The sequence below is a fragment of the Dermacentor silvarum genome, chromosome 10, assembly GCF_013339745.2.
Source record: "Dermacentor silvarum isolate Dsil-2018 chromosome 10, BIME_Dsil_1.4, whole genome shotgun sequence".
NCBI lineage: Eukaryota > Metazoa > Arthropoda > Arachnida > Ixodida > Ixodidae > Dermacentor > Dermacentor silvarum.
Genome location: NC_051163.1, coordinates 32,003,301 through 32,019,389, shown reverse-complemented (window position 1 = coordinate 32,019,389; position 16,089 = coordinate 32,003,301). Strand labels below are relative to the sequence as shown.

At 45.8% G+C, this 16,089-nt stretch overlaps 1 protein-coding gene across 2 annotated transcripts in view; it reads left to right on the top strand.

The window, feature by feature from the left end:
• LOC119466089 (homeobox-containing protein 1) overlaps positions 1-16,089 on the top strand; it is a 36,847-nt gene that overhangs the window by 3,561 nt on the left and 17,197 nt on the right. Inside the window, exons 2-5 of one of the 2 annotated variants that reach the window (XM_037726581.2) lie at positions 1,392-1,547; positions 6,670-6,759; positions 9,666-9,857; positions 13,771-13,863. In XM_037726581.2, the coding sequence (XP_037582509.1) occupies positions 1,392-1,547; positions 6,670-6,759; positions 9,666-9,857; positions 13,771-13,863 (531 nt within the window). The remainder of the gene's footprint in view (positions 1-1,391; positions 1,548-6,669; positions 6,760-9,665; positions 9,858-13,770; positions 13,864-16,089) is intronic. The other variant, XM_037726582.2, reaches the window with a different exon arrangement.

Sequence of the window (16,089 nt, the reverse complement as noted above, 5' to 3'; positions counted from 1 at the left end):
ATTTTAAGTTCGGCAGTTATGACCACGGGATATCCATTCATATAGTTTGGTGAGTTTCCTATGTTGGTACGGCCGACCTTCATTGATTCTACCTTGGTGGGATTTTGCAGGGCGGATTTGTATTACCTGACCACCAATGTAAAAGTAAGACATTTAGGTTGTTGGCAAACTGCGGTTTTCTTAATTTGAAGTAACTCACGACAGCGACTTGTGCTTGAGCTAGCATGTGAATGCTAAACAAACAATCCCTTGAAATCTAGCTGTGTCTCTCTTACTTTGCTTATTCGCTTAGTTCGCTTACTGCCTGATAGGCAGTAAGCGAACTTTACAAGCTGATATTGCCCCTCCATTTTGCGAATGGCGGCCAAGAGGTAAAGGTGTGGAGAGACAGATATTTCAGCAGTAAGTTCTGTGCAAGAGAGGGGGCGAGAGGGCATTGTGGCCCACACACTTTTCACGTGTAGGTTGCTGCAGCGTTGGCCAGCTGAAGAATTGCCCAATCGGTTGGGCATGTCGGTGGAATTGCATGGCGACTGATCAACAGTGCAAAAAAGGATGTGAACTCGGGAGGTGAAATGGACATAGTCGAGCGAGGAACGAGAATGCTCAGGACACGCAGAGCTCACTGCATCCGCTTCTTCTGCGAGTCCGCATCAGTTTTAGCACTGTATGCTGTTCATTGCTGCTGCTCTATAACTGTGTATTTCAAACGAAAATTTTTACTGTCTGCTCCTTTGGCAAAGGCACTGCATTTGTACGTGACTTTCCACCAATATTTTTTTCATGTTGAATTAGCTGACACGTGATATCATGGTTGAATTAGTGAGTTTCTTTTCTGCATGTAAACATTGCACGTGGTTGTTGGGATCTTTGAGAAGGTAGTGAACCAACTTCTAGTCCATGTCGTCAGTCCATTTTGCCGAGACGAAGAGGACAAGTTATCGTCGACACGTTATCTGGCTTTGCAGCGATAAGACTCTCATTGGTTGTCCCTGGCTCTAGGCTTGCTGATGTACAGCGTGTGAACGCTTGTAGGATGCACTTTGAACAAATAACTCCTTGTTGCTGTTAGCCTCAGAAAGTCAGCAAGTGAAAACTTGAATCAACTCAGGTTGAACTTGTGAGCACATTCATGGTATCGGTTAGTTTTTTCCGACGTCCTGTTGGTATGAAAAGGTCTAAGTGAAAAACTTTAATCAACTCGGGTTGCATTTGCGAGAACATTCAATGGTATCTGTTAGTTTTTCCCAACGTCCTGTTGGTACGGAGAGGGTTAAGTGAAAAACTTTAATCAACTCGGGTTGAATTTGCGATGGCCGACTGCGTTGTTGCTAATGTAAAAAGTTGCCCCGTGTAGTCACATTCTTGGCCCCTCCATTGAATCCCCGCAGGCGTTCAAGGCCTGGCGTTCCCACGGCGGCACCACTTCCGCTTCACCGACTCCCAGCTGCAGGTGCTGCGGAGGGCATTTGAGGCCAACCCCTATCCCGAGGCGGACGAGAGGGATGCCATCGCCACTGAGTGCAACCTCAGTGCGCTCAATTCTGGTACGCTGTCGGTCTCGGTTATCGTTTGACGTTCGCTGCCGTTTTGTGGCATAATTACTCGCAGTTGATGTCGTAACGTAATGCTGGCAGTGTGTTTACATTGCCAAGGACAAGAAATATTCACGAACGATTACGGTACTCCCAAATGCGAAGTTTGAGCGCAGCTCTATAAGTGTTTTCATTTCACGATGTATTGGCTGGTACAGACAACCTGTCTCGTGCGGCACGTTGCAAACGGAGTGAAGTGTGGTGTGACTGCCCCGCTAATCTGGAGATTGCGAGAGGTAGCGTGTGGGCGCGATTAACAGCCGCTGCAGACAGACCTCCCAGATGATGCGCGCGTGCTGCTTTGGCGCCACCTCGTAGCCATCGTCGCCACACTACGCTTTTTGTCTCACACTTTCGCCATACCCTCCTCCTTCGCTTTCCTCCTCGCATCTTTTATCCCCCACTGCGCTCCACATTCGCACTTTCATCTTTCACTGTGCTCGTTCGCTCGGTTACGGCGATGCTCGCCGCAGGAACGATTGCCTAAGAGCTGCACTGTAAAAGAACTAGGGATGTATATGTATATGTATATATATATACAAGGGTGATTGAAATGAAAGTGAGCCAACCCACCGTACGCATTAACGGTTCGCTGCATTATCTGCGAGGCATGCACGTTGCACACAGGCATCTCTCATTTACAAAAGTGACATGCAGGTGTGAGGATAAATGTTCTTTAATGCTCTCATACACTGGGTTAAACATGGTTGCGTGACATAATAGACACTCCAAAAGTTGAACAGCGTGGTGTCGTGAGGTTTTTGATAGCTGAAGGTGCTTCCCAAAAAGAAATTAGTCACCGTATGGCTGCCGTGTACGGTGAACATTGCATTTCATTGGCCACTGTGAAGCGGTGGAGCAAAAGGTTCAAAGAAAGACGTGACAGTTGCCAAGACGATCCAAGACTTCCAAAGCAACCGTTCAATCACCCCCAACACAGTTGCAAAGTTTGATGAGTTGATTAGACAAGAACGGAGGATAAGCATCGATGAACTGGCAGTGTGTGTGAACATCAGCCACGGTTCGGTTCACACCATAATTCATGACCATCTCGGTTATCGGCTCTTGTGTGCGCAATGGATGCCCAAGATTTTGAACCACTGCTAGAAGACGGAGAAATTTGGCGCTGCCTTGACTCATCTTATCCAGTATCACAATGAGGGTGACGACTTCTTGCCTGCAATTGTGACTAGGGATGAATCATGGTGCCACTGCTACGAGCCTTAAACACGACGGCAAAGCTTACAGTGGAAACATTTGAATTCACCACCCCAAAAAAAGTAAAGGCAGTCATTTCTGCCAGAAAGGTGCTGTTGACTTTTTTATTTTATTTTTTCGGTCGTCAGGAGCCATTACTGATTAAATTTACTAAACCTGGAGAGACTATCAATCGCTCTCCATATTGTGAAACGCTGGATCGGCTGCATGTCGCAATGAAGAACAAACAACGTGGAAAATTGACGAATGGGGTCATCTTGCTCCACAACAATGCCCGTCTCCACGTCGCTGATGTGGTTAACACAATTAGATAGATAGATATCGGTAGGAAGGACAGAGAGGTCAACCTGAGCTAGTGTGCTCTAGTCTTCTACTCTGTACTGGGGAAGAGGGGAGTGAAAGTACTGGCATGGGTGATGATGATAGGAGGAGTGGTGAGTGCTTATGTAAATAGACAGTGGCCCTACTAGTGCCGTTCGTCTAGCTTCGTGTTCTGCAGAAACAGCGCTTTAGTTGCCCGCATTGAAGCTGCAGTGTCAGGCCATGGGCCGAAGATGGCGTCCTCCGACAGTGGTTGCCTGCTAACGCTGGCTAGAGAACCTTGCAACGTCCTTCGCTCCATTATCACATCACTCCATCGCACAATATGTGTTCCAGCGTTTCAGGCGTGTGGCAGTGTTCACAATCAGGGCTGTTTGACTGGCCAATGAAGTGTGCGTAGTGACGGGTGAAAGCAACGCCCAGTCGAATTCTGTGTAGCAATGACGCTTTGCTCCGCATAACCTTCAGGGGCAAACAGAATTTACCGTCTGGGTCGATCATATGTAGGCATCTGTGGATGCTGTCAGCATGGGCTCTGTATGCCTTCGTAAGGTCCTGCATGAGTGCTTTGGTCACTGAGTTGGTTTCAGGTCGTGAGTATGCAATCCGTTATTGTGCCCTTAGTTGATGTGCAGCGTGGCAAGCCAAGGCATTTCCGCAGTGCTTGTGCCTGAATGCTCTCCAGTGTGCCCATACAAGATGACCCCATGTTAGATAGCACAAGGATTCTGTAGTGTATGTAGCCCACAAAAAGTGCCTGGTACACTTGGAGCAAACTATGTTCAGAGGGGCCCCATCTCAGTCCAGATATAACCCGAAGAACGTGTATGAAGTTAGTCAGTTTAGCCCTAAGTGCAGTAACATGTTTTGTCCAAGCAAGATTGCGGTCTATTATCACACCAAGAAATCAGTGGTGGGTGACTAAAGGGAGCGCTGTTCCGTCGACAACGATGGGATATTGTGACATTGATTTGCACGTGAATGCTAGGACTGCACACTTTGTTGGTGAGAGTTGCAGGCCTCTAGGCGCAAGCACTTCACCGTGATGGTAGCCACACGTTGAAGCCTTGCACGCACTTGTGGACGTGTCACCCCAGACGACCAGATACAAATGTCATCCGCATACGTGCTGATATGCGTTGTGTCAGGTAGCTCGTCTGCAAGGCCCATGAGTATAACTTTGAACAATATAGTGCTAAGGACGTCACCCTGCGGAACACCCCTGCGAAAGTCATGTCTATCAGTCTCGCCATCCGTAGTGGACATGAAAATGGTGCGGCCACTGAGACTGCACAGCCACGCATACATCCGGCCACCAACTCCGATATCTTCAAGCGCCTGAAGAATAGAATATTGGAAGACGTTGTCGTAGGCACTTTTTTATCCAGAAATATTGCACCAGCCAGACGAAGGCGTCTTTTCTCCTGTTGGACAGAAGATACTAGGTCGATCACACCGTCAATAGATGATCAGCCTCTTCGGAATCCCTTGATAAAATCAGGAAATCCACCACCTCTCTCGAGTAGCCATTCCAGTCTGTTCAGTACCATCTGCTCCATCACTTTACCAATACTGCTTGCCAAGGCTATCGGGCGATAATGTGACAGATCATGCTGGCATTTCCCAGGTTTCAGCAGAGCCACAAGATGACTACACTTCCAGTTCTCAGGCACAGTCACTGAGTCCCATGTAGAGTTGTAGAGCGACAGGAGAATTTCTCGAGCTTCCACACCAAGATGACAAATCGCGGAGTATGTGAGTCCATCTGGTCCTGGACAAATTACCGGCGGGAAGCAGATATCGCAGTGTCAAGCTTTTGCATAGTGAAAGGCGTATCAAGACGGTGATCAGTAGATGGCGGAAACTTCAATTGTGGTTGCGTTGGTAAATCGCTAGAGGCATTCACAAGTAATTTGCAGAAGTCTTCGGCGACCTCAACTTCACGCTGGCCTTGCCGAATGGTGACAGCACTGAACGGATGCATCTGTTGAGGAGGCGATCAAAGGCTTCGCACTATTTGCCAAATTGTAGAGAGGTTTTCTCGGGTCCAGAGCCACAGAATGATCTCCAATGTTGTTTGTCGAGCTTGTTAAGGTGGCGCAGGACAGGACGTTTGTTGTCAAGTTTGTTGTCAGGACAAATTTTGTTGTGAAGTTTCAGTGTCACGACTGCCTCTATTGATCGATGGCATCACCTTCTGATTCATTTTCTTCCATTTCCTGCCCCTTTTTTTTTTCACAGTGTAGCTGTTAAAGTTACTTATACTATGTTGCAGTAGTTCTGTGCAGCAGAGCCAAGGCTACGCAATCAGCGAGCGCAGATTCTTGTGCTGCGAGATGTAGTGCCACAGTTCGGAACTTGTTGGACAACTAAATGGCCTTGAGAAGTGATTTTGTTGGCAGTTGTTTACTTGGAAGCTTCTGTGCAGGTTGCAGGGCGGTTTATTGCGCGGTTTTGCTTCGTTCTTTAATAATATATTTATTGAGGCTCTGTGACACTGAGAATAGGGTTCTCCACTTGTTTGAATGAAAATGTTCAACGAACAACAAACAAGTGCAATGCTGCCGTACAGACATTAATTTGCATTTAAAAAGTACAAACAAATAATTGCTTTGACAGTGGGTACTTGTAGTCGGCACAAGCTCAACACTGCAGAGGACTGCCTCCTGGGTAGTGCTTCCTTCTTCCCAAAAATAGCATCAGCAGACTTGCTTGTGTGGTATTGTTCCAAGCTGCTCTTTTACGCAAAAGGAGCAAATAAGTTGGCATTGAACATGCTTGGAACAGTGCAGAAGGAGTGCGGTGAACGTGCATGAATTCTTATTAAGAAAACGGCGGCACTTACCAGTGTCCGTGAGTGTACCATGTGCAAGTAGATGTTACAGGAGGAATCAAGAGAGGGTGCCACCAACCCATGCAACACGCTGGCCGAGTGCTCCTTCTGAACACTCCGCCTTTGCAACCCTCCTTCTCCCCTGTATCTCGAAATATTGTGAGAAGCACGCCTTTTTGGTGCCAGTACAAATATGAAACGAATTTTCTACCGCTGTGATCACAACAGCTGACGTTGCTAGGCACTTGTAGTTGTAGTAGATGCTGCCACCGTCTGTGCTGCAGTGCTCGCTGTTAGCAAACGACAAGACGCGGAAGGGGACCTTTAAGAAGTGCTCCCCCCCCCTACGATTGGTCGAAGAAGCCTGTAGCTTTCACAGTCCTGCACGGAACTACTGAAACAGAGTATAGTGAACTTTTAAGGCATCTGTTGCGGGTATTATTGTCATGTGTTCCAACATTGTGCATCCTTGGCGAAAAAGCTGCCAGAAAATCAAAGCTTTATTCGTTATTGCTCTCAATAGGCCAGCTATAGTGGTTGTTCGTGGCGCATTTATGGTTTCTTTTAAGTGGCCCTCTGCAATATTTTTTTTTTCTGCAACTATTTTTCATGCAGAGCATCATAGAAGTCCAATAGGGGTGGTTGGTACGAAGACATTAGAGCACGCACTCACCTGTTCTTAATTTATTGCTATCGTTTCAGGCGAGCCAGTTCCGACAGATGTGACAGCCAGCATGGTGAACAACTGGTTCTGCAATCGTCGAAAGGATGCCAGCAAGCTGCTGAAGCACTGTGAGCCCCTGCTGCGGTTTTCATTTCTCTGCAAGCGCTAGAAAGCTGGTGTGCATGAGCATGACTGTCTCCTGGCCATTAAAGGGGCCCTGAACCACCCTGCAGGCTTGGCGAAAAAAACACAATCCGTGGATAGCATACGCTGCTGTGAACATCTGAGCCAAATTTTGCTGTCGTGTGTGGCCCGTGGATCTCACAAGCGGAGCGCGATGTCACCTTTCTCTCAAACGCTCTCTTCAACAGAAGCCTGCTCCTCACTCTTTTCTGGACACTTTATTTCGTAGTATAGTGGACTCCTATACGCGGCTGCTGTTGGCCAATGCTGACATAAATCAAGAAGGCTTGCCAGTGTGCCATCACTCCTGGCCGCTCCTGGTTCGATGCCTTGGCAGACTTAACCTCATAATGAGAGCGCTTCAAGATGCGCAAGTTGAATGTGGCTACTATCCGTCGGTCAAGCTGGTGCAGGACAAAGCCGGTTCGCACCATGTAGAGCAGCCAGACAGGAGCATATGAGCACGAGCGCGCACTCCAGCTCTTTCGTGCACAAAGTAAACACTGCGGTTGCATGTAGCTGCAGTCTACTACATAGCGTAGATACCGCGGCGAGTCCACTGGCTGAGTGCACTGCGGCTCGCTGAGGGCAGCCGCGTTTGGCATGTTTGAGGCGTCGTAGGTGCCAAAATCAAATTTTAACTGTGCGCCACGGTGACATTCAGTGGGTGAAGCGTTGTAGGCACGCCCCGCTCCGCCTTCGCAGTGCAAGGCATTGAAGGAGTGGAACCACCGGGAAGGACGTGTTTGATTGCCAGTAACTCCACTTCTGCTTAACGCTTTCAAGAACTTTTTGCGGCAAAGTATTTTTGAAAGAGCCTATTTTAACTTTAAATGCATTTCTCCACTTCAGTAAAAAGTGGTTCAGGGCTCCTTTAAAGAAGCCCTGAAACACTTTTCTAACTAGTAATAGAATGGACATATCATATTAAAGGATGTTGTGTCGCGAATCTCACGCCGCAAATATTTTTCAAATCCTTCAACTATAAGTGGGATTATTGCACTGATACTCAGCTTTCTCTCTCTTTTTGTCTGCTAGCATGCTGTAAGCTACACAGCGTAGCCAAGCGGGCAAAGCTCCGGGCAAAAGTTGAGTGTCGCGGCGGCAAAAGGGCTCGTCGCGGCTGCTGTGGACTACACTATGCAGCTCGCGCAGCGGATGCGCTATGCACAGTGCAAAGATTAAATTATATTTCTGGCGTTTTGAGATTGCAAACATATTTTTAATTTATTTAAGTCAAATTTAGCAATTATGTATTACTGAGAATGCTCTCGCGATCACGTAATCAACCAATAGCATTCGTGGGTCCAGCTGCTTTTGATGGCGCTGCACGACGACATTGCGTAAGTGACGGCATGCGATTTTTCGCTGCGTTTGACAGGAGATTGTAATTTCCCTGCTGCATAGATTCAAAATTCCCTGCTGCATGCAGTGCACTAATATTTGGCTCACATGTTCACAGTAGCCTCTACGACAGATTGGCAGCGTTTTCTTACTATGTTCAAGAAGTATTTCAGGGCCCCTGTAATGCAGCCAGTCAACGTTTAGATATAGACGTCCTCACACCTACTGCCATTCTCGACGAATGCTACGAGAGCCTTGGTAACATTGTGTTTACATTGATGTACTCTTGGAACACATTGGTGAACCAAAGGACAAAATTAAACAGAAAATGCATGGATGTAGGGGTGTTAGAATATGTGAGGTATTAAATACTAATCACATAGTTTGCGCTATTATATTTGTATCCTTATTGAGAGTTTGATATTTAACATTTTATGTTTAAAAAGTGCTGTTTGAATTACAAAATTTTTAATTGAATACGAATACTCAGGAATTAAGAGCTTCGATTATTGAACCAAATATTGAATGTTACCAATTCCTAAAAAAAAAAAAATCACCGACGATTATGATACTCCCTGATGTGAATTTTGAGCACAGCTGTTTAGGTGTTTTGAATTCTCGATGTATTATGGCAAAGAATTTCATTCTGACCGACAGAGTCCTCTCGGTGGCGGCGCTGAACCTCTGCTCAGGCAGATCATTTAGCGGCAGACAAAGCATTTCCACCGGTTGCATCGCTCATTGTTCGGAAAGAAAGCACGAACATTGTGGTCTGCCGCTACGCTCACGGCGCGCACGCTCTGATATCACGCACGCCGGACGACTACCGCGGGTTCGAGCAGTGTCCGTGCCTGGTCCGGCCCGCTCCGTGTGCCAGCGCGCGCAGCAAGGGAGACCCTAGGCGAAGCTCACAAGAAGGAACAAAGAACGTTTATTAAGCTGGGGTTCGATACAACATACGTTTAAGCAACACATTCGAATCTAAATCAAATTGCAACACAAAACATGGCCAGATGGTCGCTGGTGGCCGGGATCGGTGCTCTGCGACAGAGAAGACAAAGAACCCAGCAGAGAGAGAGGCCGTCTATCTTTCAGCCAGCGCCTGCCGTTGCACACCCCACAACAGAGAAAATGGAAACAGAATGAAACAGAGGAACAGACGGGGGCACAATTGAAAGGCACTGCCTCGGCCTCGGCGCGCGCGCCAGGCCGATAAAGGAATATGTCAACTTTTTATAAATTATGAAATCAGATACAGTGACTACGAAGAACTAGGTTTTTCTACTGAATGAAAAGTCCGCTAAACCAACTCACGAAAAATCTTGGCAGAGTTCTTTTCGTGTGCTGGTAAATAAACTTGTCAGTCAAAGAGTTAAGGAAATCTCTTGCAACGTGTTAAGACAGACACCAAATGTTATCCAAGCCGGTTAAAAATCTTGCAACAGCCATTGCCTCGAAACGGCACTTTGGTGCAGTGTGCGACGACACCCTCTCTCGTGTGTTACAGCCACCCCGAGCACCGACATGACCAGGCTGCCCCAGGACGCGCTGAAGCGGCTGACCAAGCAGCGTGAGCGCTTCACCTTTGTCAAGGGCCACCTGGAAATCTTGGAGAGGCACTATCAGCGGAACCCTTACCCTAGCCAGAACGACAAGGAGAGGGTCGTGGAGGAGTGCAACGCCTACTCCATGGAGAGTGGTCCGTCACTCTCCCTTCTCAATGTTGCTTCTTTGCCTTGCTTTGCTGTACATCTGATCAGTTAAAGGGACGATAAAAAGGAAAATTAGTGTATAGACCCGTGTAAGGGCCGCACCCCCAACTTGGCAGCCCAAAATTCAACGCGGAAGCAATCACATTTGGTGCCCCAATGCCATGTACGTGCATCGGCGAATTTTCACTCATACTTCCGCGTGCCCCTACTAGGTGGCGAGAGCTGCGCATTGACCTCTGATGCAGTGGTACATCCAGGGATCTGGGGGGGTGCACAAGTCAAGGCTGCGCTGGCACCATTTTGACCAAAAGGTTTGGTCCCATGTAAGGGCCACACTTCATCAAAATTGGGGGAAAATAGTGCAGCCCTTACATGAGTCTATACGGTATTCAAGCCGTATTAATAAATTACCCTTCTACAATACCAGAAAAGCCACCCTTACTCTGAAAAGATGCTTGGTAAGACAGAACAGACGTAAAAACAAAAGGTGGGGTGTGAAGGCGCCTGACGATCTTGCACCAAATCATCGCGACTATGCGAGTTTTGACGGTATCTGCTCGAGCCTAGTTAACTTTAATTCAAAGCAATATGTAGGAAGCTCTCGGCAAGGTCATGCAAGGTCATTTTCACTTTTTTTCGTTTCACCCTATTTTTTACTTGATTTCCCACTTACAAATCTAGCCTAGCAGCATAATGGTGCCATCCTAAATTAGATCTGATGTTTATGATACTAAGAAGTCAAGAGAATATGTGCAGTAGTTAATGAAATTTAGAATAAAAATCAATTTCTTGGTTTTGTGAGGAGTCCTGAAGTGATAAGCTAACCTAGAAGTTTGAAAATAGCCAATCTGTGTTATCTATGTAATAATGGTTCATTTAAGGTGAGTCACGTGACCATACAATAATTTGGTGCTCCTGGGCCCTCTGGTCACGAAGGCCACATCACCTGCAACTAAGTCTGAAGCTCTGCCCCTATCAGGCGCTAGAGTTGCACGTCCCTATAACGGCGCTATATGCACAAGATAGCTCATCAGAAGCGAAAGCATTGGCGAAAATAACATTTCAGAATTGTTGCATTTCATCTTGAAGCACTTCTGATTGGACCTGTACTGCAAATTTAAATAATATGTACACAGTGCTTCAACTAACGAGATGGAAGGTAGACGGCCGAGTGTTTGCTCTTGGTTTTGGTATGCCGTCATGTAGTTGGTTTACCTTTTCATTTTTTCACGCTGTTTTACACCCTGCACATTCTTCAAGTGGCTCGATAGGTGCTTTTCGAGTATGCTAGATGTGAAATAGTCTATATTCTCATATCTGAAATTCCTGTCAGCAATTCTTGAATGGACTCCACAAATCCTGTATGCTTGACAGAATTTGCTGAAATATTGAAAAATTCCTAATCCAGTCTGCAGCTGTACACATTTCACAATTGTGAGAATGCAATAAATCAACTAAATTTGCAATGGACAGAATTAACTGGCGCATGGAGGGAATATAGCAGCATAACAGAACAATTTTAGCAACTCCACAGTTCGAAAATTTGCTTCAAGAACCATCTTGTAGAATGCACTTTATCATTCAAAAGTTACAAGAAGGTTCCCAAAATTGGCGTTATGGTACGTTACGTAATTGCCATCACTGTTTTAACATGACCAAGTGCAAGTCACTGAATTCAGTTCTCCTCTCCGCCACAGCAGCTGCATTACAATGAGCATGAAATTCAAAAATGCCCGTTTACCATGCACTGGGTGCACGTTAGAGAACCCCAGGTGGTCATAATTAATCCCGAGTCCCCTACTACGGCATGCCTCATAATCAGATGGTTGTTTTTGGCACGTAAAACCCCAGAATCAAATTTTTTTTAGTTCTCCTCTCCCGATCACGTAAAAATGGTACATTTGCTGGCACCACCTGGTTTTCTGCTGTGAAAATCTGGTTACCCATACTTTATTGAACCATGCTAGATTTGTCACCTTACAATTTGAAAGCAAACGCAGGATTTCAGCTGCGATCATCCTTTATTTTGTAAATACAATTGAAACTTGTATATAACATGTATAATAATGAACATGTATATAACAAATTATTGGATATAAGAAAGTAAATCTAAAATTTAGTAATCATGGGGTATTTTTTTCTGTGATAACACAATCGAAAACGCAGGATGTGACACTGCATTGGTTATGCGAAGCTTTTTTTTTTTTTGTGCATGTGTCTCGGAATATATATTCTGTTAGCAGAAATGTAAAATACAGTCACCAATAGATTTTTCGGTGGCCTGATTTTCTTGAACATGTCCATTATTTGACTTTCTGCAGCTCTGACCCCTTAGCACCAATGTATAGCGGGAATAACTGGAATTTCGGACGCTGCACAGCATTTCAGGCATGACCTGTGCGCGCGTTTTCGCAAACATGGCGGCCATGAACTAAGTTGCCGCCATGTCAGCTAGGCACGAAACCGCAACTACGGTTGCTGACTATCGATGACGCATCACTGGTTAGGCCTAGTAGACTAAACAGTCTACATGGGACGATCATTGTTGTCCTATGGACCAGGATCAAGCCGTGTCACAGAAAAACCATGGGTACCTCCTGAGATGTCACAGTACCCATGTCACAACATAGGTACCGCCCGAGAACCAGCGTCTGGCTTTTGCAGCATGCACTCGGTACCCTCGGTTGTAATAATAGATATGTGGAATTCTGCGTATGCACTTCCCCACGTATCTCATTTTAACCGAACATGGTGGTAGACGTCTCACTAGATGGGTGAAGCTGTTTACACCTTTGCTGTTTGCAAGCCTGCCCTAGACTCAATAATGCAGTGAAGCAGGACATCAGCCACCTTGTGTAGGGCAACTTAACAATGTGGAAAAAGCCGGCTTCCAGTATTTCACATGTGTCTTATTTCGGTGGCCATCAGAGGGACTGGCTCCCTGGGCCATGCGCTTGCCCCATTGCTGTTAGCAGATCTAGACTGTGCTTTCTGTGCATACTCACATTGCAGTCTTGCTCGAGTTTATGGACTAGGAGAGCTGAGACCTCCCGCTATAGAAATACAGGCAAACCGTTGTCTACGGTGTCTCGTAAAAGGTAGTCTGTTGGCCATACTGGCCAATGCATATACACAGAATTGCAACAGATCAAACAGATTCACAACAGTATAAACAGATTCGCAATTCCAGTTTGTCCAGTTCAGCACTTGAATGTGTGAACACGTGCAGAAAACAAAAACGCATTTTTCTGTGGTTATTCTTGTGTAGGGGCATTCTTCGTACACTTGAAGATTGTTACAGACTTGAGGTTTAGGATGCAAAACACCAGCAGTTATTATAGACCCATTTGTTCACATTAGTAGTGCATGCCATGCAAGTTGCCATACATTGTGGTGATGATCCCCTTTCATTTCTTGGCCAACATCAGTGATGAAAAGAGGTCTTGGAATTTGACAAAAGTTGCTCAGGTCAAGTATGATAGAGGGAATTTCACTTCATTGTGACCGTTAAAAAAGTTTTAAATTAATTGTTGTGGTTTTAAACGCCTAAACCACCGTCTGATTATGAGGACTGCTGTAGTAGGGGCCTCTAGATTAATTTTTAACACCTGGGGTTCTTTAATGTGCTCTCAATGCATGGCACACAGGCATTTTTGCAATCCGTCCCCTTCGAAATGCGGCCGCCGCAGCCGGGATTGAACCCGTGACCTTGAGCTTAGTAGGGCAATGCGATGGCTACTAAGCTACCGCGGTGGGTATTGTGACCTTCAATGCATGTGTTTCTCTCAATGCCACAATGATTGGCATGGTAACAAAGTAATTAGGTTTCTTTTTCCTGGACCTCATTTCAAAATGTGGAATGCATCAGGTGTTTCTTTCTGCCTGGCTGTCGGATTGCAGGTTCAAGCCGGTGCGGCTTCATGACAATAACCAACGTCAGCAACTGGTTCGCCAACAGGCGCAAGAGGGAGTTCCACCGCTCAGTCCAGACACGTATGTACACACCCACGTGTGCATGTCGCTGTCACCTATGCTGTGAATGCCAGATATTGCAGCTTTGTAGGGTTTTTTTTTAGCAGTATTACAGCACTTAACCGACTTCAGTTGGATTGTAAGCTAACCTCTTCGGACCCGGTGTTGACCCCACATGGAGAACGGCTTCCATCTTTTTTGAAAGTTACCACGAATGATAAGCTAAAATAATATAACGTAACAAAAAGCTAGACGCAGGTGACACCGTATGTCCAAGCGTGCAATAACGTTGTTGCTGTTGGATTTTTGAGAAAATTGATACTTTTGTGCGAGACGTGCTGCTGCATCATCACCGATGATGGCGAAAAATGAATGTGTTGTACATTTCAAGTGCTATCCAGATGCTGCAGCAATCCAGGTTCAAAAGGGAAGGCCAGGAACCATCATGTGGGGTTAAACCTGTATCTATGTGTTTAGGAAAACAAAAGAGACACTTGTGTGAACGAACAGGAGAAATGGATTCTTAACAGAGGTGCTGATACAAGCATGTGCCTGTGCCACCTGATCATGCAAGTACTTTTACTGAAACGCGACAGATTGGTTGACAGTAAGAACTGATTTTGAAGAGGTGTTGGGTCACTAGAATGTTTTGGGGGTCTGAGGTGGAAGGACATTTTAAAAGTGGTAGCCACTCATTCAGCTTACGTTAACTTCAACTTGGGCAGTTTAAAAAATTCATACACACTGATTTAGTCCAGCCAGAAATGCTGTTTTGATTGCTTCACCAGTGGTAAATCGTAGATTTATCGACGCCTCGAAGCCTGTTGGGAGAAGCAACACAATAGAGTTTTGCCAGTGGTGAAGGAATCAGAATAGCTCTCTTACCGTGAGAGGAGAAGGCATGCAATAATCGGTATATTTTTGGCGCGCATAGCCTGTCAGTGCATTGAGTAAGAAGAGTAGGAATCAAGAAGCTCGATTTTTTTGTTATTTACAACTGTACGAAGCCAGCAGACAATGAAGCCAATAAAAGTTGAACGTGGAAATATTGTGGAAAAGGGAAATAGAAAGTGGAAGAAATGGCAACTTACCGCTTGTGGGAGCTGCACCTACAACCTCCACACGGTGCATGCAATGGTCTACCGATTGAGCAGTGACAACAGCAGCTCTCCATCCTTCCACTTCCTTGATTATTTCTGTGCAGTCAAACGCCTTTTACAACAAACACCTCTGCAGTGAAGTTATCTGTGTAATGGAAGTATTCCGTATGTCTCCATCTATTTCCTATCTCTTGTATGTACAGTCAACGTCCGATTTTTCGGACTCCCTAGGGGCCACGAGAAAATCTGCAAAAAGTCAAGCAGACCAAAAAAAAAAAAATGAATGCATGCCTTTTACTGCCTGCCCCCAAGGGCTTAAATCGCCACTGGTACGTCTGAAATAGCTCTGAAGGCCTCCCAGTATACTCATTAGGCATATCGGGGCTCGTACTATGATAGGAGATGTGCACGCATGTGTAATTAAGAAATACATACCGTGTCCCGTGACAATTGTCTCTTCCCACTATTGGTATGCTTCACCGCAATACTTCACATATGCTTTATTGCATAACACTCTGTGTTGAGGCTAAGCTGACTTACAGGAACCGGCGATATGCAGTGTGTTGTTCTTTCCAAGCTTCGAAGACATAGGCGAGGATTATAAAGGCGGACTCTGTGCCATTACTAACAGTGGCGAATTGTTTCAAGGAAAAACACGGCACTGAACAGAAAGAAGCTTGGTAGCGAATGTCGAAGTAGCTAGGCTTAGTGTTGCCGCGGTGATGGCTATGGCTGCCAGCGAATCTGCGTGCAAGAGTGGCGGTTCAAGGAAGCGAGATAATCACAATAGCGGTAGTGGTGGCTACGATTAATGCCGCTTCGGCAGGAAGTCCCGAAAATCAGACAGTGAAGGTTTTTAGGACTTCGCTACCCACATTGCGAAGTCCTAAGCTTCTTCTCAAGCTTCTTTGTTAACATCAAAGTTTCTGCGCCACAGGTTAATACCGGTGAAATGCAGTGATTGTGCACTTTTATTTTCTTCTTCTCAACGATAACAGCAAGCTCCTAGCCATGATTTTCATGATCACTGTCCTCTTTAAGTAGTTGACCTAGATAAACATATTTTTGCACAGATTCTAGAGGCTGGCGGCTGATCACGAAATTTTTGTTTTCTTGCTAAGCTATTGGACTTTGTCTTCTGCATAAT